We start from the raw sequence: 26,555 nt of genomic DNA, 5'->3' as shown, positions 1-26,555 counted from the left end.
CGTCGGGCACTCCAGGACACGCTGCGGAAGAGGGAAGAACTAGAAGAAGCAATGGAGAATCTGAGGCAGTCCTGGTTGAGGGATGGAGTAGATAACCCTAGGTCGGAGGGAGCAGGGCCTTTTTAGGGCTCTTTTGTCTTTGTGTCTTATCATGTAGTTACTTTCTTTTTGTCGTTTTGTCCTTCTTTCCTTGGCTGTCCTGGCCTTGTAGTATGTATATCGAAAATAGAAAAAAGAGCATTTTGCGTTACCTTATCCACGCGTAGCACTGATATTGTCGTCTGTTGAACCTTTCTTGTCGTTTGGCTTGCTTGACGTAGATGTCGTCGTGGGGGGGGGCTTTTTCCTTTCATCCGACCTTGTTACGCGGTCGAGTTTCGCCACCATTATTAACCCTCGCTGCAAAAGTGGCGGATGGAGCCCGGCTTCTGTAGGAGTCCGGGCGAAGTCTTCCTTGGCGTAGGAACCCGGCTCCCGTAGGAGTCCGGGTGAAGTCTTCCTTGGCGTAGGAACCCGACTCCCGTAGGAGTCCGGGTGAAGTCTTTCTTGGCGTAGGAACCCGGCTCTCGTAGGAGTCCGGATGAAGTCTTCCTTGGCGTAGGAACCCGGCTCCCGTAGGAGTCCGGGCGAAGTCTTCCTTGGCGTAGGAACCCGGCTCCCGTAGGAGTCCGGGTGAAGTCTTCCTTGGCGTAGGAACCCGACTCCCGTAGGAGTCCGGACCTTCCATTTTGCTCGAGCCGGCGTGAGGTTCTCCTCTCGTTACCAGCCTGGCTTGTGGGGACGCGTTAGGGTGCTGTAAGGCCTCTCCCCCCTCCGGTCTAAAAGAACCGGGCCTTCAACTTTGCTCATGTCAGGACGAGGTTCTCCTCCTGTTCCTGACATGGCTGTGGGGGCACATTAGGGCGTTGCAAGGCCTCTCCCCCCATCCGGTCTAAAAGAACCGGGCCTTTGACTTTGCTCAAGTTAGGGCGAGGTTTTCCTCCTGTCCCTAACAGGGCTGTGGGGGCACATTAGGGCATTGTAAGGCCTCTCCCCCCATCCGATCTAAAAGAACCGGGCCTTTGACTTTGCTCAAGTTAGGGCGAGGTTTTCCTCCTGTCCCTAACAAGGCTGTGGGGGCACATTAGGGCGTTGTAAGGCCTCTCCCCCCATCCGGTCTAAAAGAATCGGGCCTTTGACTTTGCTCATGTCAGGACGAGGTTCTCCTCCTGTTCCTGACATGGCTGTATTTTTGGAGGGATCATATCCAGTCATAATACATCCACGCTAGGTGAGAGGGGCACGTTAGGCAGAAAGAAAAGTAGATTCAAGGCGAAATAGTAAGTGATACATTTACAGTTTTCCCGCTCCTCCTTGAGGCCCTCTGGTGATGGAGTCGATGGTCCTGATGGGAGGTCGGTCCCCGGGTTGCTCCTCCCTTTTCTGCGGTTCAGGCGGTGGGAGGGCTCTTGGCCGGTCTCCTCTATCCTCAGACCGACGACGGATGAATCTGTCGAGTCGACCTCACCGAATGAGCTCCTCAATCTCGTCCTGGAGCTGGATGCATTCTTCGGTGTCGTGGCCGTGGTCGCGGTGGTAGAGGCAGAACTTGTTGGGGTTGCACTTCTCGGGATGTGTGCGCATCCTCTCCGGCCTAGGGAGCTGCTCCCTGACCTCCATCAGTACCTGGGCCTTCGAGGCGTTGAGGGGGCGTAGTTGCGAAATCTCCCTGGTGGGGAGCCCCGCCGAACCCTGCGGTCCGGGCTTCTCTGCCTGCGTGCCCGGGGTGGAGTATGGGCGCGCTTATGTCCAGGAGGGGATCGGAAACGCGGCCGGGCTTCCTTGGGCCTTTTCTCAACTGCGGGCTTACTCGAATCTCCCGCTTGACGCTCCCTTGCTGTCTCTTCGTCCTTCATTTTGAAGGCCTCTTTCGCTCGGGCGTATCCTTCAGCCCGAGCCAGTAAATCGACAAAATCTCTGGGGTACTTCTTCTCTAGGGAGTACAAAAGATCATTCTTCTGAAGGCCACCTTTCAAGGCGGCCATGGCAACTGACTGGTCCAAGTTCCGGACCTCAAACGCCGCTATGTTGAAGCGGTTGACGTAGGCCCGTATGGACTCCCCTTCCCTTTGCTTGATGTTGATGAGGGACTCCGAACCCTTCCGGGGACGCCGGCTGCTGACAAAATGGGCCACAAATTGGTGGCTCATTTGATCGAAGAAAAATATGGTACCCGGCTTCAGAGCCGAGTACTAGTTCCTCGCTGCTCCCTTCAAAGTAGACGGGAAAGCCCGGCACAAGATGGCGTCAGGAGCGCCGTGAAGCAGCATCATCGTTCGGAAGGCCTCCAGATGATCAATCGGGTCCGACGTCCCGTCGTAGCTTTCGAACTGGAGAAGCTTGAAGTTCGACGGGATCGGTTCCTGCATAATCATTTGGGAGAAGGGAGGGTCAGTGCAAATATCCTCACCGTAAGCGGGGGGCGCGTGGCGGAGTTCTTCAATCCGCCGGTTCATCTCCTGGAGCTTCCGGTCCAGGAAATCCTCTCGACTTCGAGTCTCGAGGGTCCTTTGGCAGAACGGGGGTAGGGATCTTCCAGGGGTGGAGTCATGATCCGATTGAGGGCTCTCTACCCTCGGATTTGTTTTCCTGGGAAGGACGGGGCGGCTGGCCCAGGTGGCCCGCCCTGCCGCCGGGTTCTGACATTCCGGAGATGCCCTTTCCGGATGCGCCGACGCCTGCGGTTGCTGCTGCTGCATTGCTTGTACGGCTTTGACGAGGCCTCTGACCTGCTGTGCCAGCAAGTCAAATTGCTCCGCGCCGACCGCCGCCGCCAGAGGGGGAGGAGGAGGAGGCTGAGAAACGGGAGGGGAGGCCAGAGCCTGAGATCTGGCCGCGGAGGCCGTGGACCGCCGGGTGGACGCCTTGCGCGGAGGCATCGAGTGTCGATCTCGTGGGGGAAGATTAGGAGTGGGTGACGGAGAAACGGTCGGAGGCGGCTCCGTTGAACACTCCTTTAAGAACAAGGGTGCTGCGAAGACACAGCCCTTCCTCTAGCGCCAATCCTGTTGTTGCAAAAATCTGCTTGCGTCGGAGAAGCTGGAGTCGGGGAAGCCGCGGACGCCGCCGGAACCTGCAAGGGAAGTCTAAACCGGAGGTGGGGTTGCTCCGGCAAGACCCTCCGACGCTCAAGTCAGTTCTCTGCCTCAACAAGAATGGAGTGCTCGAACGGAGAATTTAGCAGAGTTTTGAGATAAGAAACGAGCTTAGATAATAACGTATCTGGGTCCCCCTTTTATAGGCGGAGGGGGCAACGGATTGATGGTGACGTTTGTAACCGTCTGGTAGTGGGCCGCCCATGGTCAGGGGAATTGATTGCGAAGGATAGTGGAGCGGAATCGTGGCCATCATCGCAGCTCGCCACGTGGAATCAGTTGCAGGGAGTGGAGCAGCGCCCGTTGTCGTGACTTGCCAGCGGATGGGAGAATCGCCCGGTATCCGTCGCAGGAGGTGGAGCAGGTTCGTGGCCGTTATTGCGGCCTGCCAGGGGGTAGTGGAGCTGTGCGAAATCCGCCACAGGAAGTGGGGCAGGGCGGCGACGGTTACTGCGGCTTGTCAGGGAATGATGGAGCTGCGCGAAATCCATCACAGGAAGTGGAGCAGGGTCGTGGCCGTTTTGGCGGCCTGCCAGGGGGCGCGGATCTGTTGATTGAAGCTCGGCAACGGTCGGAGCCCGGCCTCTGTAGAGGTCCGGGAGAGGTCCTCCTGGCGGTTGGGGTCGTGGGTGGAGTCTGACTTCCGTGGGAGTCCGGGCGGAACCCTCTCGGAGCTGAAGTTGCGGGCGAAACCCGGCTCTCGTAGGAGTCCGGGCAGAGTCCTCTGCAATCAAAGTTAGAGGTGAAGTCCGGCTCCCGTAGGGGTCCGGACGGAGCTTACCAGCAGTTGATACTGAGAGCGGAGCCTGGCTCCCGTAGGAGTCTGGGCGGAGCTGTGCTGCAGTTGATGTCGGAGGCGGAGCCCGGCTCCCGTAGGAGTCCGGGCGAAGCCGTGCTGCAGTTGATGTCGGAGGCGGAGTCCGGCTCCCGTAGGAGTCCGGGCGGAGCCGTGCTGTAGTTGATATCGGGGCGGAGTCCGGCTCCCGTAGGAGTCCGGGCGGAGTCCTCTGCAATCAAAATTAAAGATGAAGTCCGGCTCTCGTAGGAGTCCGGACGGAGCTTACCAGCAGTTGATACTGAGAGCGGAGCCTGGCTCCCGTAGGAGTCCGGGCGGAGCTGTGCTGCAGTTGATGTTGGAGGCGGAGTCCGACTCTCGTAGGAGTCCGGGCGGAGCCGTGTTGCAGTTGATGTCGGAGGTGGAGCCCGGCTCCCGTAGGAGTCCGGGCGGAGTCCTCTGCAACCAAAATTAAAGATGAAGTCCGGCTCTCGTAGGAGTCCGGACGGAGTTTACCAGTAGTTGATACTGAGAGCGGAGCCTGGCTCCCGTAGGAGTCCGGGCGGAGCTGTGCTGCAGTTGATGTTGGAGGCGGAGTCCGACTCTCGTAGGAGTCCGGGCGGAGCCGTGTTGCAGTTGATGTCGGAGGCGGAGCCCGGCTCCCGTAGGAGTCCGGGCGGAGTCCTCTGCAACCAAAATTAAAGATGAAGTCCGGCTCTCGTAGGAGTCCGGACGGAGCTTACCAGCAGTTGATACTGAGAGCGGAGCCTGGCTCCCGTAGGAGTCCGGGCGGAGCTGTGCTGCAGTTGATGTTGGAGGCGGAGTCCGACTCTCATAGGAGTCCGGGCGGAGCCGTGTTGCAGTTGATGTCAGAGGCGGAGCCCGGCTCCCGTAGGAGTCCGGGCGGAGCTGTTCTGAAGTCGGCGGTAGAGCCCGGCTCCCGTAGGAGTCCGGACGGAGCTGTGCTGTTGTCGATGTCGGTGGTGGAGCCCGGCTCCCGTAGGAGCCCGGACGGAGCTGTTCTGATGTCGGCAGCAGAGCCCGGCCCCTGTAGGAGTCCGGGCGGAGCCGTGCTGTTGTCGATTCCGCTGAGGGTTTCGACTGTGGGTATTTTATACCCAACACATTCCATCTGGCTCTTGTCAACTTTTGATATTTTTTTCTGCTTAGGATCGACGACATAGAATTTTTGCACCTTCTTTTTTTTTTCTCTCCTAGAAGATTGATGACCTGTAGATGAACCTCCCACAACATACACTAACTCCTTCTGGAGCTGGTGGTCATTCTCAAAAGTCTACAGTAACTCTAGCAAACCATGGTAGTTCACTGCAGGCTTCATCATTCTGTAATGACTGAGAAAAGATCGGTAGGATTTGGGTAGCGAGTTGAGGATAGTATCCTTGCCTAACTGTTCATGCAATGGAAAGCCAAATTTGCTCAGATATTCAATCTGCTCAATCATGTATAGTACATAATCGATGACTGAAGCTCCCTCTCATATACAGACATTGAACACTGCGTAAGAGGTTTTGTGTCTCTCCATATTCGTAGGGGTGCTGAAAGACTCATTCAACATTTGAATGATCTGCTTTAGCTGTGCAATCTCGAACTTACAGCTAAGTTCATTGTTCATAGCTGCCCTCATCACACAATACATAGTCGTACAATTATTGGGCCACTTCATGTAAGTATCTCTCACAGCACGAGGAGCATTGACAATAGGTTCTTTAGGTGCCTCATCCGTAAGGATATATAGAATCCTTTCATACTTCAAAATGATCTTCAACTTTTAATACCAGCTATTGAAGCTGGGTCTAGTGAACTTGTCGCTATCCAACAGCGAATGGAGAGATAGTATATTAGCCATAGCTAAAAAAAAATAAAAATCTATTAGTATATGAATTACTTTTAATCCCAAAGATATGGACTTTAGTCTAAAGGTTCTCCCACCATTTTGTACGAATTGGTAGCCTCTACCTCCAACTCAAAAAATTACATTAATTCTTTAGCGGATACTAGAATCCATATAGATTGCATTCAGGCCCGAGTGTGAACCCTAGTGCATTTATGGGTAGGTTCATAACCAATTATTTTTTTAAATAATTTTTAATAATTAGATTTTACCCCAGACATTCTTTCAGCAGGTGTGTGGTACCTCCACTAAAAATCTTGCTTAGGTTCAACCATTAACATGACAACATCAAGTGTATCCAACAAATGGATATCCAGACTTGAGTGTGGCTCGACCAACCTAAGCATTGATCTAAAGATACAACAAGATAGTCATATGATGAATGATAATTTCAATATCTAATAAACACCAGGCGTGTGGCGCCTCCAATATCTATTTGAAATATTGGACTCATTATTACGTACCTTAATGGGAGGCTATGAATAAGTTATCACCATAACTATATCATTTTATAGACCTAATAATTTAGAGGATTTGATTTCATTGATCTGAGATAAGAGAAGGAGTTGACCTTGCAAGTTATAAATCCTCCCACTGATTTTACCAAGTCATATAGAGAATTAGATACAAGCTAGTCTAAAGACACCTAAATCAATCATTCTGATTTATCTTGATGGTATGGGTCAGCTCGAATCGACTAGTGATCTAATCAAAATATAATCTAATATGTTGGCCATTAACTCGCCATAGACGCATCTAGATGAGTAGCTCTCAATTAAAAATTACTTGATCAAATTTGCCAAACTTACCTTAGACACCAACTGGTTAATTAGTTTCGATTTGATCTACCAGAAGATTTGAGCTCAACCATAAAGCCATGATCATGGTCCATTTATTAAGGTTAAAAATATAGACTTGATCAAACTTCAACTATTGAGGTTGATCTAAAAAAATTCTGACATAATTTAATTTAACTCTTGATTAGATTCAACCAATTTCTCTACTAAGTCTATATGTATTTTTAACCCTAAGTCTAACCTATTAGAAGGACCTGATTCATGCTAACCCATAGTCCATCAATTTATATGGTATCTTAATGATCTTCAATTCTCAAATCTAGATTATTCAAACGTAATTCAAAATTAAGTGTGTGAAATATGTGTTTCAGTCTGTAAAACTATTCTACCAGGATTTCAGGTGAAGCATACCATATATTTCAACTCATAAAAATAAATTTTCATAATGTGTTTAACAATTAAACATGCATGGGTATGATCTAAACTTCGTACATACATCTCATGCATCATAACAACTTTTAAATCAATACCGATTATATCTAATATAACATGCTATTCAGATTTTAAAATAATTTTATATTTAAATTTATTTTATTATAATGAATCATCAATCACTTTAGATTTAATCTAAATATATTTATGATCAAAATAATTCATAAAAATCTACTTATTTTTTTTTTTATGAAACAGGATCACAATGACATTCCTACACGTCATAAGAGAATCCATCGAATGGATAAGAGAGGGAGATTAATCTCTTCGATTCTTATGACCGGATGATCTGGTGATCTCATCAATTTAAGTACTAGGCTACTAGGATCTGAAATCTAATTTCATATGCAATCACATCAATATATAATTTTGATAAAATAATTTATGCCATGAACATATCGTTGAACTTATCAATCATATTTTTCATCTAATCTTATTATGTTTGATGCATCATATACATCATATCAGATCTGAAATATATCTTATACGGATTATAAAATATTAATTTTAGATCTAGTATTATATAAAAAATTAATTAGATGCAAACATGAATGCATAAGATTAAATTTTTGATTAAATCTGTTTTAATATAGTAAAAAAATTTATTAGAATTCAGATCTGAAAATCTGTGAAAACAAATTCAATTCAGATTTGAAATAAGTTCCACTTCATAATCAAAATAATAATATTAAAATTTTATTAAAATTAATTTAAAATAAATTTTAAATCAGATTATTATTTCAACAAAATTCAGTAATAATAAAATTCTGTTATAACAAACTTATAACAATTTTAATCAACTATTGATTAGGTTCATATAATCCAATCAAAGACAGGTCATAAATTTTATTTAAATAGATTTAAATCAAATTTAATATCTAATATAAAATTTTAATTATATATAATATATAAATAATTTAAAAAAATTTAGTTATGCATCCATGTATTAATGCCTCGCTCTGATACCGATTGAAGGAAAGGAAAGCCTGTTTCTCACGGATAACCAGGATTGCATCTAAAAATTTATATATATATCTACCTAAATAAAGATTAAACCTTTATCTGAATTACAGTAGAATAGAGATCAAATCTCCAAAATTTGGATTCAAACCTTTGCATAGGCTTGGATCTGTAGGCTCTCTACTTCGCGCACACGTCAAACTCTGTAGGAAAGTAGGATGAAGCTTCAGATTGAAGCACCTTTGCAAGGCCACCGAGGGAGGAAAGAGAGGTACTAGTGTGATGCCTCACATCATCAAGGGGATGCCCAAAGAGGGCCCACGGTAAGGAGAAGAGGGGCGGCAAGGAGGGAGACATGCCAAGGATGGGACGCCCACAATGCCTCACGCCCCTCTCTCTCTTTCTCTCTTTTCTCACACTTTGATTACTATGCATCTATAGGTAGAGACCCTCTCTCTATTTATAGATGATTCTCATGGCCCAATAAGAATAGGACTCATAATTCAAACAAACTTTGAATCAATCCACAACTTATTAAAGAAGGACTTCTACATGAGAAAGGATTGGTGCCTAATATGGTGCCCATTTTGCACCCATGGCCACACCCATGTAGGATGGCTCACAACCAGCACCATACTAGATGTTGGTCAGCCATGAAGGTAAGAGAGTCATAGTAAAAATAGACTCTAAAGATCTCATCCAAAATTAGATCAATTTGAATAAAATTCGATGCTGATTCGTAACAATTTCGAAAGGCTGTCAATTCTAAATTGTTTAAGACTTTAGGACCAAATCTAACTTGAAATTTTGAATCTAATTAAATCTAATTAAATTAGATCTAATCTAAAATTAATTAGTATTTAAATTCAATCACTCATAGGCTCCTTGAATTATAGATCAAAATCTATTCATCCCCGACATTAAACCTGAAACCTCATGTGTAGTGCTAGCTAGATATAGTCAACTCTTCAATCTCATTTGACTCATAACTTAATTTTTAATCAAGTTAGTCTATATATTCAATCAAATCAAGTACTTTTAAATTGGATATATAAATATAGGCTAATACTTTCCTACGTCTTCTGATTTGTATGCATGATTCTATAGGTTCGAACACTAAGCCGCTTGCATAGAAACTGTTTTCTATACCAATCGAAGATACCATCTAGCAATAATTTTTGACGTCTGAATAGATTAAATAATCATAAAGAAATATTTTAGAACCTATGCATATGGTTACCGCATAATTCATTCCTTTGACCCTGAATGCTCTAGGATGATCTAGGATTAACTATCAACCCAAAGTGTTTCATCCATATTGTATTTCAATCTTTCAAATTCATCTCATGGATTACCTTGGTCAAGGCTTTACTAAATTGAAATATAGTGATATATCAGCTCCTATAATTTGAAAGGGTCAATCCTATCTTGATCCACACACAGACTTCGTAAGTACTTGACTATATCCAGTAGCTTTCCGTTACTGTATTAGAAATTCAGATAGTCTGGTACCAAAGCATAGTGAGTTACTTGCAAGTCACTATAGTGATCTCAGGTCTGAGGATACTTACGCCCATACACTTTACGAGCAGCTCTTGACAGCAGAATGCTCAGCAGGTTTGTCATCTGTTTTGTGACGATGTACTCCTACATCTCACTTGTATGCTATACCAATGTCACCACGTTCTTTGATTAAGAGGACAATCAATCCATATAGCACACAATGACCTTCACTCGATAAATGTCATCGTCCTATAATGATGTATCATTTGATCGCGAATATGTTTAAGAACTATACGATAAATTCTCTCTTTATCGATTACTAATATAGTTCTAAGGACTTCATCACAACACAAGAGTTCTACAAGGAAGATGCAACTTTGTGATGAATAATATCAAAATAACTTTTATTTATCAATGAATAATTTATATACAAAAGAAACTCAATCATCATATGATTGATTTTAGGATATAATTCTCAACAGTTTGTGTTTATCTTGCAATAGATTCATAAGGGGCAAACAGCAACCTGTGGCAGTTGTGTTCATTCTTCACCTGTTTGTATTTATTATTTGATATTTCTGTTTATCCTATTATATTTTATGTTTATTTTAGTTGGATTTAATGTTTATCCTCCTCGTTTTGTGTTTATCCTGGGAGGATTCTTGGATCACCCAATTTGTGGATCCCGATTTTGTGTTTATTTTGCGATGTTTGTGTTTATTTTAGCAGAGTTTCTGTTTATTATATGGGGTTTGTATTTATTATATGGCGCTTATGTTTGTTCCTGGGTAGTTTGTTTTTATCCTATAATGGGTTCATAAGAAGAAGGGTAGGTGGGGGATCTGGGGGAAAAGGAGGGATGGTGGAGAGTTTGGAGGGAGGGGAGGATGGAGGGGTTGGGGGTTTGGGAGGAGATCAGCCGACTGCTGCCGACGACGGCTTGGGAGGATTCGAACAATGCCCATTGCAGTGGAGGGGGGGTCGGAGGGGATGATGATGGTGGCTGGAGAGAGAGGGAACAAGTGAGGGTGGCCGCAGGTGGAGGGGGTTGTCGGTGGAGATGAGGACAGCGGCCGCGGGTGAGGGGAAGGGGTTTTGATGGAGGCAAGGATGGTGGCCGCAGGTGGAGGGGGGTTGTTGGTGGAGACAAGGATGGTGGTTGTGGGTGGGGAAGGGGGTTTCGATGGAGGTGACGATGGTGGTCACGAGTGGGGTGGGTTTTTGTGGAGGCGAGGATAGTGGCCGATGGATGGGGATGGTGGCCGCGGGTGGGGCAGGTTTCAGTGGAGGCGATGATGGTAGCCTTGGGTGGGGCGAGTTTCGGTGGAGGTGACGATGTTGGCCAGTGGGGTTTGGTGGAGGCAAGGATGTTGGCCACCGGTGGGGGGAGGCTTCAGTGGAGATGTGGAGATGAGGAGGATTGCTGGAGAGAAGAGAGAGAAGCATGGGTTTGGAGAGAGAGGGCATGGGTTTGGGGTTTTGAAAGGGCACGAAGAGGAGAAGAGATGGGAGGAAGGGGTGCGCGTGGCTTTACATCATATCTCATTCAAAGCATGAGTTTTTTTTTTTAAACTCCATCACATCAGTCAAATGGCTCTTAAACAGTACCATTAGTCTTTTAAAGTTTGCTTTGAGATGCACACTGATCCAATGAAAGGGAATGCAAACGGATATAGATCAGAATCCGATCAACCAGAACTCAATATATATATATATATATATTATATATATATAATATATATATATATATATATATATATATATATATATATATATATATATATATATATATATATATGTATGTGTGTGTATGTGTGTAGCTAAAATACCCATCTAAAAATATTTTACCTGTAGCTGCATCCAACCTTTTTCCGTTCCATCTGAGGCTTGTTCTTTTATGGATAAATATCATAATAAAATTGGTTAATTTTTTCATTGACTAATTGACCCATGTTCTCGTACTTTTTAAGATAGATAAGTTACTTTTTCATGAATAATATTTACCCATGAAATAGGAGAAAATCTTATCTACCTAGAAGGTGGCTAAATCATTTTTCCGCCAACAGAAAAGTAACTTTTTTAATTCATTCCTAATATACCCTAACCTAATAATAATATAATATAATATAATATAATATATTATATTATAATAATATAATAATATAATATATTATATTATATATTAATATTTTATAATATATTATACTATATTATTATATATAATAATATTATAAAATATATATTATATTATATCAATTAAGATGTTATGATATATTATAACATATTATAATAAAATATAATAATAAAATATAATAATATAATAATATAATACATCAATATTTTATATTATAATATGATAATAATATTATATTATATTATAATATAAGATGGTATATTATAATAAGATAATATAATATAGAGTCAGGCTAGAATCAGATTAATTGGATTTGGATTCAAATCTGATCAGGTCAAAACTCTATAATAGAGATCCGACATTGATGATCCAAGCCATTATATATGATTTATTACCTCAAAATTATTTGCATATGAAAAATCATATGACTTGGAGATCCCTAACATGCATCAAGTGATCAGAAGTTAGATAGCCTACGTAAAATTAAATTAGATATATTTTTTAATCACTTGATGTATAGGCTAAGGATCTTCAAATCATATAATTTTTTGTGTACAAATATTTTTGAAGTAGTAGATCACATCCAATGATTTAGATCATCGATGTAGGATCTCCATTATCCAATTTTGATCAACCGAATATAAGTACAAATCCGATCGATCATAGCCAAGTCTATCTCATATAATATATTATAATATAATATTTAGATAATATATTATAATAATATAATAATAAAATAATATAATAATATAATATAATATACTATATTATATTATAATAATATAATAATATTATATATTAATATTTTATAATATATTATACTATAGTATAATAATAATGTTAAAAATATATATTATATTATATTAGTATAAGATATTAATATAATATAATATTATAATATACTATAATAATATATAATAATAGAATAATATATTATAATAACATTTTATATTATAATTTTATAATGTAACAGTATAATATAATATAATATCATAATATATGATAATATATTATAATAACATAATACTATAATATATTATTATAATATAATATTATATAATAATATTATATATTATTATATAATAATAGTAATTTATCCAAAAATAATAATACAAAAAAATATAGATAACATATTCTCGATATATTTCTAATACATAAAAAAATATAAATAAATTATTTTACAATCTAAATATTATTTAAAAAATATTTATTTAAAAATATAATTTTTTGAATAAATTTTTATCCATAAAAAAATTTTATTATTATTATTATTATTATTTTTCACTTTCCGTGGATATGTGGACCTTTTTCATGCAAAACTCTCGCCGCCCTACTTTTGCTGCCGTCTATTTTATTATATTTTACTGGAGGATAAACATGTCCTTTTGCCGCTCCAACCGGTTTCAAGCTTCAGTGCTCCAACATCTCTCTCCTCCAACCCCAAAACCCTCGCCATAGATCTCGGTTCTTGGCCTAGAAAACCACCGCCAGTCTTCTCCCAGATCTCCGAAAGCGTCCGTCAAAAGGTGAGCATTTTCCCTCTAAATCTTCTTCGTCATCTCGATTCATCTCTTCTCTGACCGATCAGGGTCCCTTTTCATCCTCTCAAAGCGTTTTTTACCGCGTAAAGGATTCGGAGCGCTTTCAAGAGCGGATATTTCCCCCTTAGGATTTTGGATTCTGAATTAGGGTTTTGTTGCGTCGAATGGCGTCGAACAGCAACAACCAATCTTGGGCCCTTCGGCCCTGGGGAACCCCGGAATGGCTTCGCCAGCGGCCAGCCAATCCTCCCATCTCCGCCCTCATTCGCTGCCTTAGGCGTTGGGGTTTTCCCTTTCCAAAGGCACGGGGCGGGGCTGACCAATATGGTGCTCTTGCCGGCTGGTCGGTGGTGGTGCAGGTGGTGCTGTGGGGTTGGACTGGGAGGCGGCGGCGGCGTACTACGCGCGGTCGGCGAAGAGGACGGGCGGCCCTTCGTGGATGTGGAGAATCACAAGGTGGTGGAGAGGAAAAGAACAAGGATAAACTATGAAATAGGAAAGAAAGAAGGAAAAATAGGAAAATATTTCGATTTATTATTATTATTATTATTTTATGAACTCATCTTTTAAACCAGTGCTTCCGGTCACCCAACCATTCAGATCACGTACTTTTTCTATTGAAGCACTGTAGCTTTTTCCTTCAACCCTAACTCTGTCCGTCTCCTAACCTGACCTTTTCAGAGCAGAGCAGACTCGGCCTCTCCGACCGTCGTCAAAACCTCGATTGCAAGACATGGCAGTGGAGAACGGAGGCGGCGCGGGACCTGTCGAAAGCCGGCCAGGAGTCTTCGTCATCGGATCCCCCGACGTTGGCAAGCGGACTCTCCTCCCGTCAGTTCTAATCCCTCTTTCTTCTGGATTTCTTTGGGTTTATAGATCTCTTCTAGTGTCATCAACCTGATTGATCTTTATCCAGCTTTGAAGACCTAAGAACAGATTAGAATTAATAAATTTTGTCAGATTTTAGACCAGGTTAAGCTTAAAAGCTTCTAAATTAAGAAGAAGAGAAGAGAGAATAATAGGCAAGTAGTACTAAAATAAGAAAAATAAATTACTTTCACATAATTGAGGATACAATGTTCTATGGATGAGAGATTTTTTTCTGGACATCAAAAATGTGGACTCTTGTCCACTCAAAGTGACAAATAGATGCTTGAAATTAGCTGAGAGTATGAGAGGCCTACATACTGGTTACTCACCGTGGTTGAATATTCCAGGTACTATGAGTTGGCCTGAGGTCTTTTTGAGTGTCGAAAGGTGAGTGATGATTCTTTCAAAAACATAGAAAGTGATGAAAAGAGGGGGTTCTAGATATCCTGATAACGGGGTGTTTGGGGGTGAAAAAAAAAAAGAGAATCCCAGTTTCAATGATTTTCTGCTCCTAAGATCCGAAGAAACTGAAACGAAGCATCAGACAAGTTTGATTGTTTACTGTGATATTAGTTATGCTAATCTTGGTTGTTCTTAACTTTTTTTGACATTCAGCAGCCCGAATTGATGAATTTTAATCAATTCGATACATGCAGCCACTTGTTGGATGGTTAATTTCGAGCATTTGAGTTTCTTGTTTGAAACTTGTATGATAAAATTATAATGAGCAGTGCTAATTGGACATGCTATTCCATCTACAAAATAAATGTCAGTAGCTCTCCCATATTAGATGCATCGTCTCTGACACCTCATATGTCCATTTAAATGGCTTCCAAACTGAGTGACATAGGCTTAGCCCAAAATCTTTGAATGGTCTGGTCCATCTCTATAGGACTATTCAATTCTGCTTGGTCATTTTTGTAGGTAGATAACCAGTTGACCAAGCCATCCATTTCTTATAAAACCTTTTAATTCATCCTGACGTCCTTTAGCTTTTCCAATGACTTTATAGTTTCCTGTTGATTAGTTTGTCTTGGCATGTGATGAATTTATTGTCTAATTAATAGTTGCTTGTGGAGGTGGGAACATATCATGCTCATACATATCTATGTGTATTCGCATACGTATGAATGTATATATGATTGTCTTGTAACATATGTATGAATGTATATATGATTGTCTTGTAAAAGAGATGGCATATTTTGGGATGAAGTTTTGTCCCCCCTCCTTTAGAAGCTTTAACTAGCTCCATCTTACTTGTACCCCTCTCTGTGGTTTTAAGGGTCAGAGCATGTTGTTATGTTTGTCACTGCAAGCATGTATTCACTGTCCATTGAGCAGCATCATTGAAGGAACACGTGAACAAAAATTAAATTTTTCTGTGCCGTTAAATCCATCAAAATAAGGAATTAATAAGAAAGGATAGGAGAAATATAAAACATAAAGAAAAACGAAAATGAAAGAGGATAAAGAAAACATGAGATTGTTTAAGCAGTCTGTACAATTAAGTCAAACTTCTAGCAATTTTACAACTTGATACATGGTTTTGTTAGAATATTAAAGCTTGCAATAGACTAAATCTGATAAAATACCATCAAAATAGAATCCAGTTTGAGAGTGGTATTATGTCTAGATCTCATGATATCATAAGCATCTAATTGTAAATTGAGGTCTATATTAGATTAATCAATAATCTGTCCACCACCATTGCAAGATGGTAAAATTGTTGCCTGACAAGATTATGTCCCCAATTCTTCTTCTTTTTTTTTTTGGTAAGTAATGTATGTCCACTTCACTAATAAAATATTGCCTTTATTTGTGAGTTGGGTTTCCTGCAATGCTAATGCTTCTTTGCTTGAAAATGAAATGTTTCAAGTTTGAGTCTTGATGGTGCATCCCAAGTATTTGGACTTGGATAATTTTAGTACAAGTGGGTCTCCCTCCCTTTCTCTCTCTCAAAAGAAAAAGTTGTATGTACTTGCTTCCTTAAATCATTGAGCGACATGCCATACATGTGAGACAGATCATGCGGTTACCCAGCACAGAGTAACCAAGGTGTGCAAAACTAGGCATGCATAGCTTTTCACAATAACAAAGATAAGAAGTATTCTTGTTGCTTAATGTGAAGTTTGATCCTTTGATAAGCCACATGCTGGGTAAGTGGATTATCCGTCTCACATTGTAAAAACATTTCACCTCCATTAATGTCCCTAAGATGCCCTGGTCCATCTTCCTCCCTCTCTCTCTCTCTCTCTGCCTCAAACTTCTTTTGTGCCCACATGTAACCCCAGCTCAACACTCCCACTTTATGCCTCTTGCTTTGGATTTACCAAAAGGCTGGTATCACCTCCAAAAGTTATTCTCAAAAGAAAATAGTCTGCAGCTGCCACAGTATCAGCTTGGTGCTTGTGATTCTAGAATTCTTTTGGGAGAAACTGATAGGCTAGATGAAATTTGTGATGTCTGAACTTATCATTTTTCCTTTGGTTATGGTAGCATGTGTTATGTTTTCTAAGAAATCCTTTTATTTTTTCCTCACTTTCAATGATATCATTCTCCTAGAAACTCCATGGTGCCTCAGTTCTAAGAGAAAACTATTGACTTCATTTACTTTGTTAAGCCTCATGTATCCAATATTTATAATGGCAAACTTTATGGATCAGAAGAACTTAGTGATGCAACTGTGGGATTGTAACATCCTATAACATTGTAACATCTACGTAGTTTTGTTTTGGAAATGTATGTTCATTTTATGTAATTCTTCAGATTTTGGAGTGATTGGGGTTTGAATCAGTACATTGTGTTCCATCCTTTCCTTTGACAAATCATTCCTTTTTCTTATGCTGATGGTATGGATAGAGATGCATGTGGATTTTAAAGCAGAGTTTGGAGGAATGGAAATTCATGGGCATTCTAGATCTGGAAGAGTGGGAGTGGAGAAGGGACAATAGATTTTAAAAAGAAAGAGGCAAGGAGGGGGTATTATGTTTTGAGTCTCAGGGAAGTAGCAAATGGGTACACAGAGGAATGGAGGTCAATAGAAGGGACATACAAGAAGCCAAGGGGATAGGAGGGCATGGGTTTAGGAGGCGGCACAGTGGGAAAATGAATGACACTATTGAGATAATTGGATGTGCCTGGTTTCATGTCCCACCTCTAATTATCATGGCCTAACAACCCATTGCAGGGCATGAAAATCAGCAGGGGAAGACTAAGTGTGGTTGACTAGCTTCCCTCTATCATTTCTTCTAACATTATGGGGGAAATGGAATGCACTATTTATCATTAGAATGACATAGCAATTGATTTTTACTGTTATATGATCAAATATCTCACTATTTTAATTCATCTCAACAAATAATATAGCTATATGGTGCATACTTTGTTGAAAGAAGACAAATACTCCACTATATTATCCAAACTTTCATTATCAGGTTGGTTAACTTAAGGCTGGCCTGAGAACCTTCAAGTGGATAGGATGCTCTGGTCAAAATCCTAACTTGGGAATCTAAAAACTTTTAGCTTTCCCATAGCATGTAATGATGCTTTGTCATTTTTCATTGCAGGACCCATTTAAATGTATAGAAAAGGATCATCTTACCAATTGATAATAAACAACATGTACTAAATTTATGGCTTTTCTTCTAGATGTCATGGAATTGTATTTATATATCCCGCTGATATGTTCCAGCTCTTTGCTTGGTGCTCCTGAAATATTGCTTCAGTGCCAAAAAATCTCAACCTCTTAACTCTAAATTAGATTATGAGTCATACAATGAAGCATTGCTTACTGTTATCAATTAACGAGCAGTTATAATCATGATTTTGAGCCATGGTCTGAAGCCTTTGCATCCAAAAACCTCTCGATAGAGGATTTGTATACGAAAATGATGCTTGGGCCTCTTGAAATATGTAGACAATTTCTCAATATATCCATCCCAATTTGGTTGGGGAATGAAACTTTCCAACCATAGATCTATTTCTACTCATCATGTTTTCTACATAGTTGTGATAGGGTCAACTTCCCCAATTTCACCTTAAGAAGATGCTACCCTTAAATTGCCAATACTGAAAAAATTGGCACCACCCATTGATTTTGTACCTTCTAACATCTGAAGATGAGAATTTGCTCATCACATTCCTTTGCTGCTCTTTCCTAGATTCTACATTGATTCCTTATCCCCACCTGGCCATCCATAGTATATTCCATTGGTAGAGAGCCAATTCCATAGATTTATTGAACATTCCCATTGGAATGCATCCAGTAGGAATTGAACTTGCTTAGGAAATAGAGGAGAAATGGCCCACCACTAAGTTCTTTTCATCTATGGCTTTTATGAATGGACAGCGGAGGTAATCCAATAGGTCTCTTTCAGTTAGTGGACGGATGAGCTTCCTTGATAGTAGGTTGATTGGTAGGGGTGCAATGGCATGTTTGGCTTTAGGAAGTACACTACATAAAGGAAAAATATACTTTGAGAAGAGAATCATTGGTTTGACCAAAGTGCTACATAGAAAAATACGAGATTCAGGTAAGCCGCTACATGTCTCCCCTTGCCCTTGAATGATGGATAAAAGAATTACTTATCTTCTCTTAGATAGTTATCGATTAGTTCGCATCTCAAAAAAAGCCCATAAATCTTTTCTGTAGCTCATGTTAGCTATAATTGGGAGTGCAGCCCACCAATTGGTGGCTTTGACAAAACCTAAGGGAAATTCTAGCTCAAAGTATCCATTACTCTTTAGTGAAGCCACCAAAAGTATATGTATATATATTTTTTGGTTCCATTGGTCAATTTGTGAGGAAGGCCAAGAATAAGAGTTAAGGGTTGAGATGCTATTGGTCAGCAAACTAATGTGACTTGTGAGGTACAACAATTATCAGAAAATAACTGAGTTAGAGCTGTTGCTAAGAGTGCTATAGATGAGTTGGTGATAGGAGTGGAAGTGATTGACATAGGAGCTCCTCTAAGTGTTCCGTTTGGTGGAGCTACTCGGATGAATTTCAACATTCTAGGAGAACTTGTTCTAAGGAACTCGGCAGAATAGCCCTGTAACTTCGGGAAAAGGGGTGCCCTCTTAGAAAGGGGGTCACAATGACTAGGCTTGAGTGATTGTTTACCAAAAACATTGGTTTCTGCAAAGTCATAAGATCATGCATGGGGGTTGATGCTTGCCTAGTGTTGGAGCAAGCAAGAATCGGATTGAGCATTCCATCCCATTTGGATTGGGTGTGAGCAAGAATCTTGCAGAGGTAGCAGTTAGTCTTGGATGGAAGATGGACCGTGTTCCAAAGATCCTGTCTTGGAGCTGTAGACATCAACTGATGTAATCATATGACAGGTGATGGCGAGTCATAAAATTTATTATTCAGTGAAGGGAGACTTATTTATAGACCAACTCACAACTCTCTCCTTCAAGTCTGGTGCCATTGCCCCACCACTCTACCTTGCTTTTTGTGGTTCTTTTTGGGTCGGGTCATTCTTCACTCAAGGGAGACCTCTCTTTGCATACCGACCCTCCAATTAGTTCCACTTCTAGGGTGAAGCTAGCAGATTTTTTGGAGATGGCAGGTTAACAACATGGGGCCTTTCACTTTAAAACTTCTGGATAGGTATTCTACATCTAAACTGAATTCCTTTTGGTTAAAAAAATCTCTTTCTAGTTGCTCTGAAACAATTAGGAGATTCTTTGGAAGAAAACTTCTGGAGTGGCTAAGCTTTCCGTTATCTTAAGCTAAAGGGTGAAAATAGCCAGGCTTAGTTGATCAAGCTCATGCCAAATGTTACGCCTATTCATGGCAGGACCTCTCTTTCCAGCCAGCTTTTGTGCCTTCTCTCTCTCTTGTTCATCATGGAAGCATCACTCTGATCACCCAGTTCTGCACTTCTTGCCTTTCTTGTAGGGCCCTCTTCCTTTGGTCATCTTCTTGATGGTTTGCCATCACCTCCTCTCATCAAGCAAGCAGTTTTTGACACGCTATGTTTCATTGCCTCCATTAGCTCGTGGTAGTCACCTTATTTTTAACCATGCTATTTTTATTAAAAGGATGCAAACAAATGACTTTCCACCTAAGAGAAAATTGATAGACCCATATGTATGTATGTGCAAGCACTTTTATAATGCTGTTCCATTGAGCTATGAGTCTATCCATGGAAGTAAACCATCATGGGTTATAGGATGTACGTTGTAGCCTTAATTATTCTATATAAGTACCTAGTCATGTGCTTGTGCTCCTTAGCTGATGTTATTGGTTTTTCTAAAGGGATGTTATGTTGTACACATGCAAAATCATTGTTTAAGTTTGTCCTGACATTTTACTCTGGTAAGGAAAGATGTTTAGCTAAGTTACATTTCTGTTGGTTCTTGTATCTCATTGTGGTTTTGGTTGTTGATTTCCAGGTTTGCTTTCTATTGACTTTCCTGACACATGTGACTTGTCCTCAGGGATGCTTTGTCAAGGGTATGTGATTGTCATAACCAATCAGCTAGATACTCTCTTATACCAACAAATGCTGCTGCTGAAAATGGATCCCTCTTTTGTCTAATAGTGTTTTGTGGTTTTATCAATGTACTAGGTGGACTATTGATACAAAATATTACTCTGCTGATCTTTCCATTTGGACAGCTCATCTTGATGATGGATTCTCCTTCAGAGCTCTGCCAAATTTTAAGCAGTTGGCTGCATTAGTGATGGTTTTTGACATGAGTGATGTTCGAATTGCTCCCTTTGTTTGTTTGTTGCTTGTCTAGTCTTTATTAATGTTTGGTTGGCTAGCCCTAGCAGTTTCTAAACTTTTACGTGCGAACCACTTAACTGGATTAATTTCATTATCTGCAGGGATCTTCTTTTCTTGCCCTCCAAAATTGGGTTGCGAAGATTGACATTAAGAGCTTTGAAATACTATTGTGCATTGGAAACAAAGCAGATCTTGTCCCTGGTCATTATGCTCATAGAGAGTACAGAAGACGTATGCAGAAGCACGGAGAGTCCACTAGTGATCCCCATCCAGAATACTTGGATTATGGGATTGATGAGACTGAGGGCTGTAGTTTATTGGAGGATGAAGAACCACCTTTGGATATTAGGAAGTCATGTTTGGAATGGTGTTGCCAGAATAACATAGAATATATAGAAGCTTGTTTTTCCAATGCTGACTTTGATAAATGTAAGTCCCCTAATATTTCCTATTACTAGTTATGCTTGCAACTTAAGCTTCTGAATCAAGGAAGTTGTGTCTTTTGTTGCTTAAAGTTTTCTTCTTGCTTCAAGGTGTATTGAAATTCACATATACAGTATTCTTTGTATTGCTGTTTATTATGGATGGGGCATTGATAAGGAAATATAGTCATACATCATTTATTCACAATTCATGGCTGGTTGTTTCCATTGGTTTTCCTTTTCAAGTGGTTTGATATCTTCTCAAACATGTATACTTTTCTCTTGTAGTTCTCAATAGTTAAGGCCTCAAGGGTAATCTTGATGTGAGGTATGATTCTATAGGCTGTCATTGGGCATGTGAACTAGTGCTTTATCATCTATTTTGGTGCAAGAACATGTGCATGCAAGGGTATTTGTTTAGTTCAAGAGCTTAGTTGTTATAATTGTTATTTCCCCCCCCCCCCCCGCCCCACCTAGGCCGAAGCCTAGGCCTCCAGATGTATTGAGTCAAAGCTGATAGAACTGGGCTTTGCCAATTGGGGGTTGAAATGAAGGCTTACCTAGAATTGAACCCCTGACCTTTAGCTTAAAGGGCAAGAGGCAATACCATCCATGAGCAAGTGCTCAGTGTTAAGTGCTTAATTACAATATATCGATTTCTTAAATAATTTTTAGCTTTAATATTTTCTGAGAGCAAGTTTATTACAATAACTTGGTTGCCTTAGTTTTTCTTCTCTTAGATTTTCTACTGCTGTGAAACTATAACATTAAAATTTTCATTGGCCGTAAAATTGTTTAATGTATTTGCGGACAGGTTTGTCAGTTGATGGTGATATTCAAGGTGTAGAGCGACTCTATGGTGCCCTTTCTGCTCATATGTGGCCTGGAATGATCTTGAAATCTGGAAACAGGATAACCATACCTTCCCTAGTAGACAAGGCAGGCAAGTAGCCCCATGTGATTATGCCTTTAAACATAAGCAAGAGCTATAAACCAGACTGCTATCAATTAAGGCTCTAATAATGGATTCCTTAGTGCCATATCAAAGCCTAGTTTTCCTGGATCGGAAAGCTTCTCCATGCCATTTCTCCCCTCTTTTCACTCTTCTTCTGTTGTCCAGCTATCATTTTTCCCCGTGTATTGGAGGGCATCTTATTTCTTAATTGCCCTCTGTTACCTTTGTCTATGTATTGATCATAGTTTTAACTGCTGTTTGGTCCTTGTCTTTTGACAGAAACCACGGATGATGAATCTGATTATGACTTTGAGTACGAAGTTTTATCCCATGGTTCTGATGAACCATGGGACAACACTGGTGATTTAGGTGTGACAAGTAAGAAGGGATTTGTTTCTGAAGTCAATCAATTTGTAAAGGATGGAATGGTTGATGGTAGTGGATCTAGAGTTGACATCTCAACCTCCAGTATTGCTGTTGGAGCATCCAGTGTTTCTCCTAGTGATCTTGCCTCAGCATCAGTTGTTGAAGATCGACCTGATACCGAGAACAAGACCAAATGAGTATCAGGATCAGAAGGACAAGAGAGAGACATCTGCAGATCAGGCACCAGCCTCCGAAGTTGAAAGGCAAGTGGAGCTTGAGGTTAATGCAGCCAACAATATTTTGGATGAGGATGCTCTTTATGGTCTTGATGATCTTGAAAGATTGATGTCTGAAATTGGTAACATGCGTGAAAACTTGTGGCTGATGCCTGATTTTCAGAGGAGAGAAATGGCTGCAAAACTAGCCATGAAAATGGCTGCCATGTTTGGTGACAGTGGTGATGAAGATGGTTTGTAATGGGTGAGAGCTCCTAGTATAAATGAGATGGTGATTTTCAGATTTCTCCATTTTCGCATGATTCAGCATTTATTTTTCTAGTGAAAAGATGGTGATCTTGCTGCTCTGTTTGATGAGATGAGATCCACCAGTGTAACGCATTACAGCTTATTCCAGCTTCACACAAGTGAAAAGAGGACATATTGGTTGTTCAATAGAATCTAATAACTTGAAGTGCTGTGGAATCTGATTACTGCTTCAGAACTGAGTATGAAAGTTTCTTCTTGCTGAGGTCTGTAGCAGTCCTGATTCTCTCTCTCTCTCTCTCTCTCTCTCTCTCTCTCTCTCTCTGATAGCCCTCGTTCTTTTTCCTGAGAACAATTGTATGTATGATATGCTGCTGTTTTCTTGAGTTCAGTGTATGTGGATCAACCATAATTACACATGGAGAACCGAATGAGAACTTAATTGAATGTGGATTTGATCTGCTTGATATGTGACTTGATGCTGTTGAATCGAGTTCGATTTATGCAGATCCACCACTATGTGGTGCGTATAATGAAAAATGGAATTGGCACTTCAAATAGTGTTGATCATAGCTGAAGCAAACCTGTGGTAGGAGTGACTACCTTAAAAGGACACGTATGATTCTTATCTAGGTTCTGTACTATTACATGATGATGGTGATTGAGGGCCAGATTGTCTCAAGTCTTGGTTGATAAATTTCCATGCTGTAATGTAGATACTGCTGATAATGTATTCCAGAGGGTTAAAGCTCCACTCCGTGCAATTCTAGTTGTCTTTTGTTTTTCCCCTGAAATCTGAAAAGGTTTAATCCTAAGCCGTACTGTTAGAGTTTTGTGGAACGAATTATTGGAGTGTTACGTGCTTACTGGGACAACTCGGGATATCAAAATCCCAAGATCCAACTATATTTCTCAAATACCAAATATCCTGCTTGGAGAGCCAATTGATAGGCTGATTACCCTCCCCACTAACATGATTATAAACTGCGAAGGTGAATGTATGTCTGTAAGGTGATCAATTTGGATTTTCCAAGAAAACTATATTTATGCACTCCTATCCCTAGTGGTCTCAATTTGTAGCCTAAAATGTCAAGGGCTGATCGGTGGTCCTTTGTTTCCTGGGCTAGATCATTGCATCATGCCCGTTGAAAAACTTTGGTTTCTTGATCTGAACTTGGCTTATTGACACCTCTATCAGGTTCCTGTTCTGTGCTGAAAAATGCTGTCCACCCAAAGCCTCAAGCAGCAATAGATATGCAACCTTCAGTTCATTGCTGCAGCTGCTGCTCTGTCATAGCTTAAAAATATTATTTGGGCTGAGTTGGTCTACAAATTTTGTGTGCGTAGATCTGTCTGTCTGTCTGTCTATATATATATATATATATTAAAGCTTACTCACTGTATATGAATTTTATTTTTTAACAAATTAAGTGCATAGTTGATGATGAATTCTTCAAATTGGAGATCTATATCATTATTCATGATCTACATCACTAAAAGTCTTGGTAACTAAATTTCTAGCCTATGTATTGAGTGCAAAAATGAATGGTTTTAATGATATAGAACCATGTGGTATAATCGATGCATCAAAATCTATGTACCGGTCATGATTAATAAAGTGAGTGCTCAAATTAATTACCCTATCACATATTTGGCTTAAAAGATGCATAGAATAAATCTCCAAAAGATATCCTTTTTATTTTTAGATCTTTTTAATAGATATGGATTATAATTAACATTTATGGATATTTCATCTAGAAGACCTAATATTGATTTTGAAGTTGATAAATCCCTTAGTACAAATTCATGTAAAATTTGATGTCCAAATCTTTTCGTTTATACACTTTAAAAAGTACTTGCCATTCTACAAAAGCAGACGCGCATGCATACACACAAATACATACAAACGTACCTTTCAAAACCTGAAAATTAAGTGTATGCCTTTTCAAAATCTAAAAATCACATTCACGCCTCTACAGTTGAATGATATCCTTCAAAGGAAAATGTTGCCATGTTATGTTTACCATTTTATCCTTTCAAAGATCTTGATTGTGTTAAATATATAGGAGCTAAGTTCCAATCTTCATGTTATATGGCCATGATCTGTTTGCCAAATTAAATTGATATTTTGTTTGCTGTTACCAAAATTATATTGCTGCATATCATAAATCTGCTTTGCGTTGCATTGCGCTGCAAAGCATGCTAACTGTTGGGGAAAAGTTCATCTGGGCCGATAATATAAAAAGGCCCAAGGCCCAGAATACCCAAACACAATGACCCTATCTACTGAAGCCTTTGCCGACTCATGGTCGGCCATAACCTTTGCTGGCTAATTCTCAACATCTGTCCAGTCAACGCTTCGCATCTTGAGCAGACGAAAGCCTGCCAGCTATTACTCGGTAACCCATGTGCATAATTATCGATATTTTCTTATCAGTCAACTCCTGTAGGCCAAGCTGATGGATCGATGGTATATCTGAATGGCCAGATCAGTCTGATCAGAGAGCGGTCATCAGTCAATTACAATCGGCTGACCAACTATACACTACTGAATAGATCTTAGCTCTAGACTCTTTCATCCGACGACGACACAAGGTGATCGACTTTTAGTCATTGCCGATCAATCCTCATCTCGACGATACCCAGTTGGCGATTCAATTGAAAATTCAACGTCTATCGGACGATAATTGTCATAAAACTGATAAGGCAACCACAAACGTCATATCCCAAAAATCTCGAGCGATAATCCTGCCATCTCGCGCAAGTTGCAAGATCATACCGACCAATTTACCAACTGAAGTTCCAACCTTTCGTCTATAAAGGAGGTTCAAAAAGGATACCAAAAAAGTATATCATTATTTTGTCTTTCTCGCTCATCCATCTGTTGAACGAGAATTGTAACTTGAGTATTAGAAAATTTTCATTGGAGCAACCTCCGGACAAAATTTTTGTGTAGGTCATACGGATCTCATCGTCCACTCCAATGCTCCGATGTCATACGGATCTTTGCACCCACGCTAACCTATTCCAAGTGGAATAAATTACTTCTGTCATGTAGCGAGGAGTAGATTATTCGGGGTTAAGTGAAATAAATAGCTCTACTTTTCGAAAGTTTACTTTTTACTCTCGGTCCAGATAGGTTGGCAGGCTAATCGGAATCTGAGAGGCAGGGCTTTTGAAGAGTCACCATTGCGGTGTACCGTTGCTGCTTTACGATTTACGCTCGGAGTGTTTTTAGTGTGATTGCCGGCGATCGAACAGGACGCAGCGGTCGGCGGCACCGGAGGGGATGGTGAGGCTCGAGAACTGTACGGGGGCCTCGCGGGGCGCGGAGATCGATCGGGTTGGGGGTGGAAGCGGGCAGTGCAAGGGCGCATCGTTTGGATTTCGCTGCAACCGTCGTCGGAGGAGGTGGAGGAGGTTTCTGGAGGTGGTGGAGCTCTCGGAGGAAGAGATTAGGGTGGAGATGGAG

General features: G+C 40.8%; 2 protein-coding genes across 2 annotated transcripts in view; both read left to right on the top strand.

The window, feature by feature from the left end:
- The window catches only part of LOC140857516 (putative nuclear RNA export factor SDE5), a gene marked incomplete in the record, with an annotated part of 131,780 nt that overhangs the window by 79,884 nt on the left and 25,341 nt on the right, over positions 1–26,555 (top strand).
- On the top strand, positions 13,082–23,550 carry LOC114914072 (uncharacterized). Its single transcript, XM_073256505.1, is given in 9 exon segments — positions 13,082–13,233; positions 13,338–13,704; positions 13,930–14,079; positions 20,521–20,581; positions 20,697–20,832; positions 20,960–21,287; positions 22,095–22,223; positions 22,515–22,786; positions 22,788–23,550. Coding segments are annotated over 8 exon segments (1,659 nt in total). The 5' UTR covers positions 13,082–13,233; positions 13,338–13,412; the 3' UTR covers positions 23,079–23,550.

The sequence above is a fragment of the Elaeis guineensis genome, chromosome 4, assembly GCF_000442705.2.
Source record: "Elaeis guineensis isolate ETL-2024a chromosome 4, EG11, whole genome shotgun sequence".
NCBI lineage: Eukaryota > Viridiplantae > Streptophyta > Magnoliopsida > Arecales > Arecaceae > Elaeis > Elaeis guineensis.
Note: the sequence above shows the minus strand (reverse complement) of the source record. Positions and strands in the feature narration are given on the sequence as shown.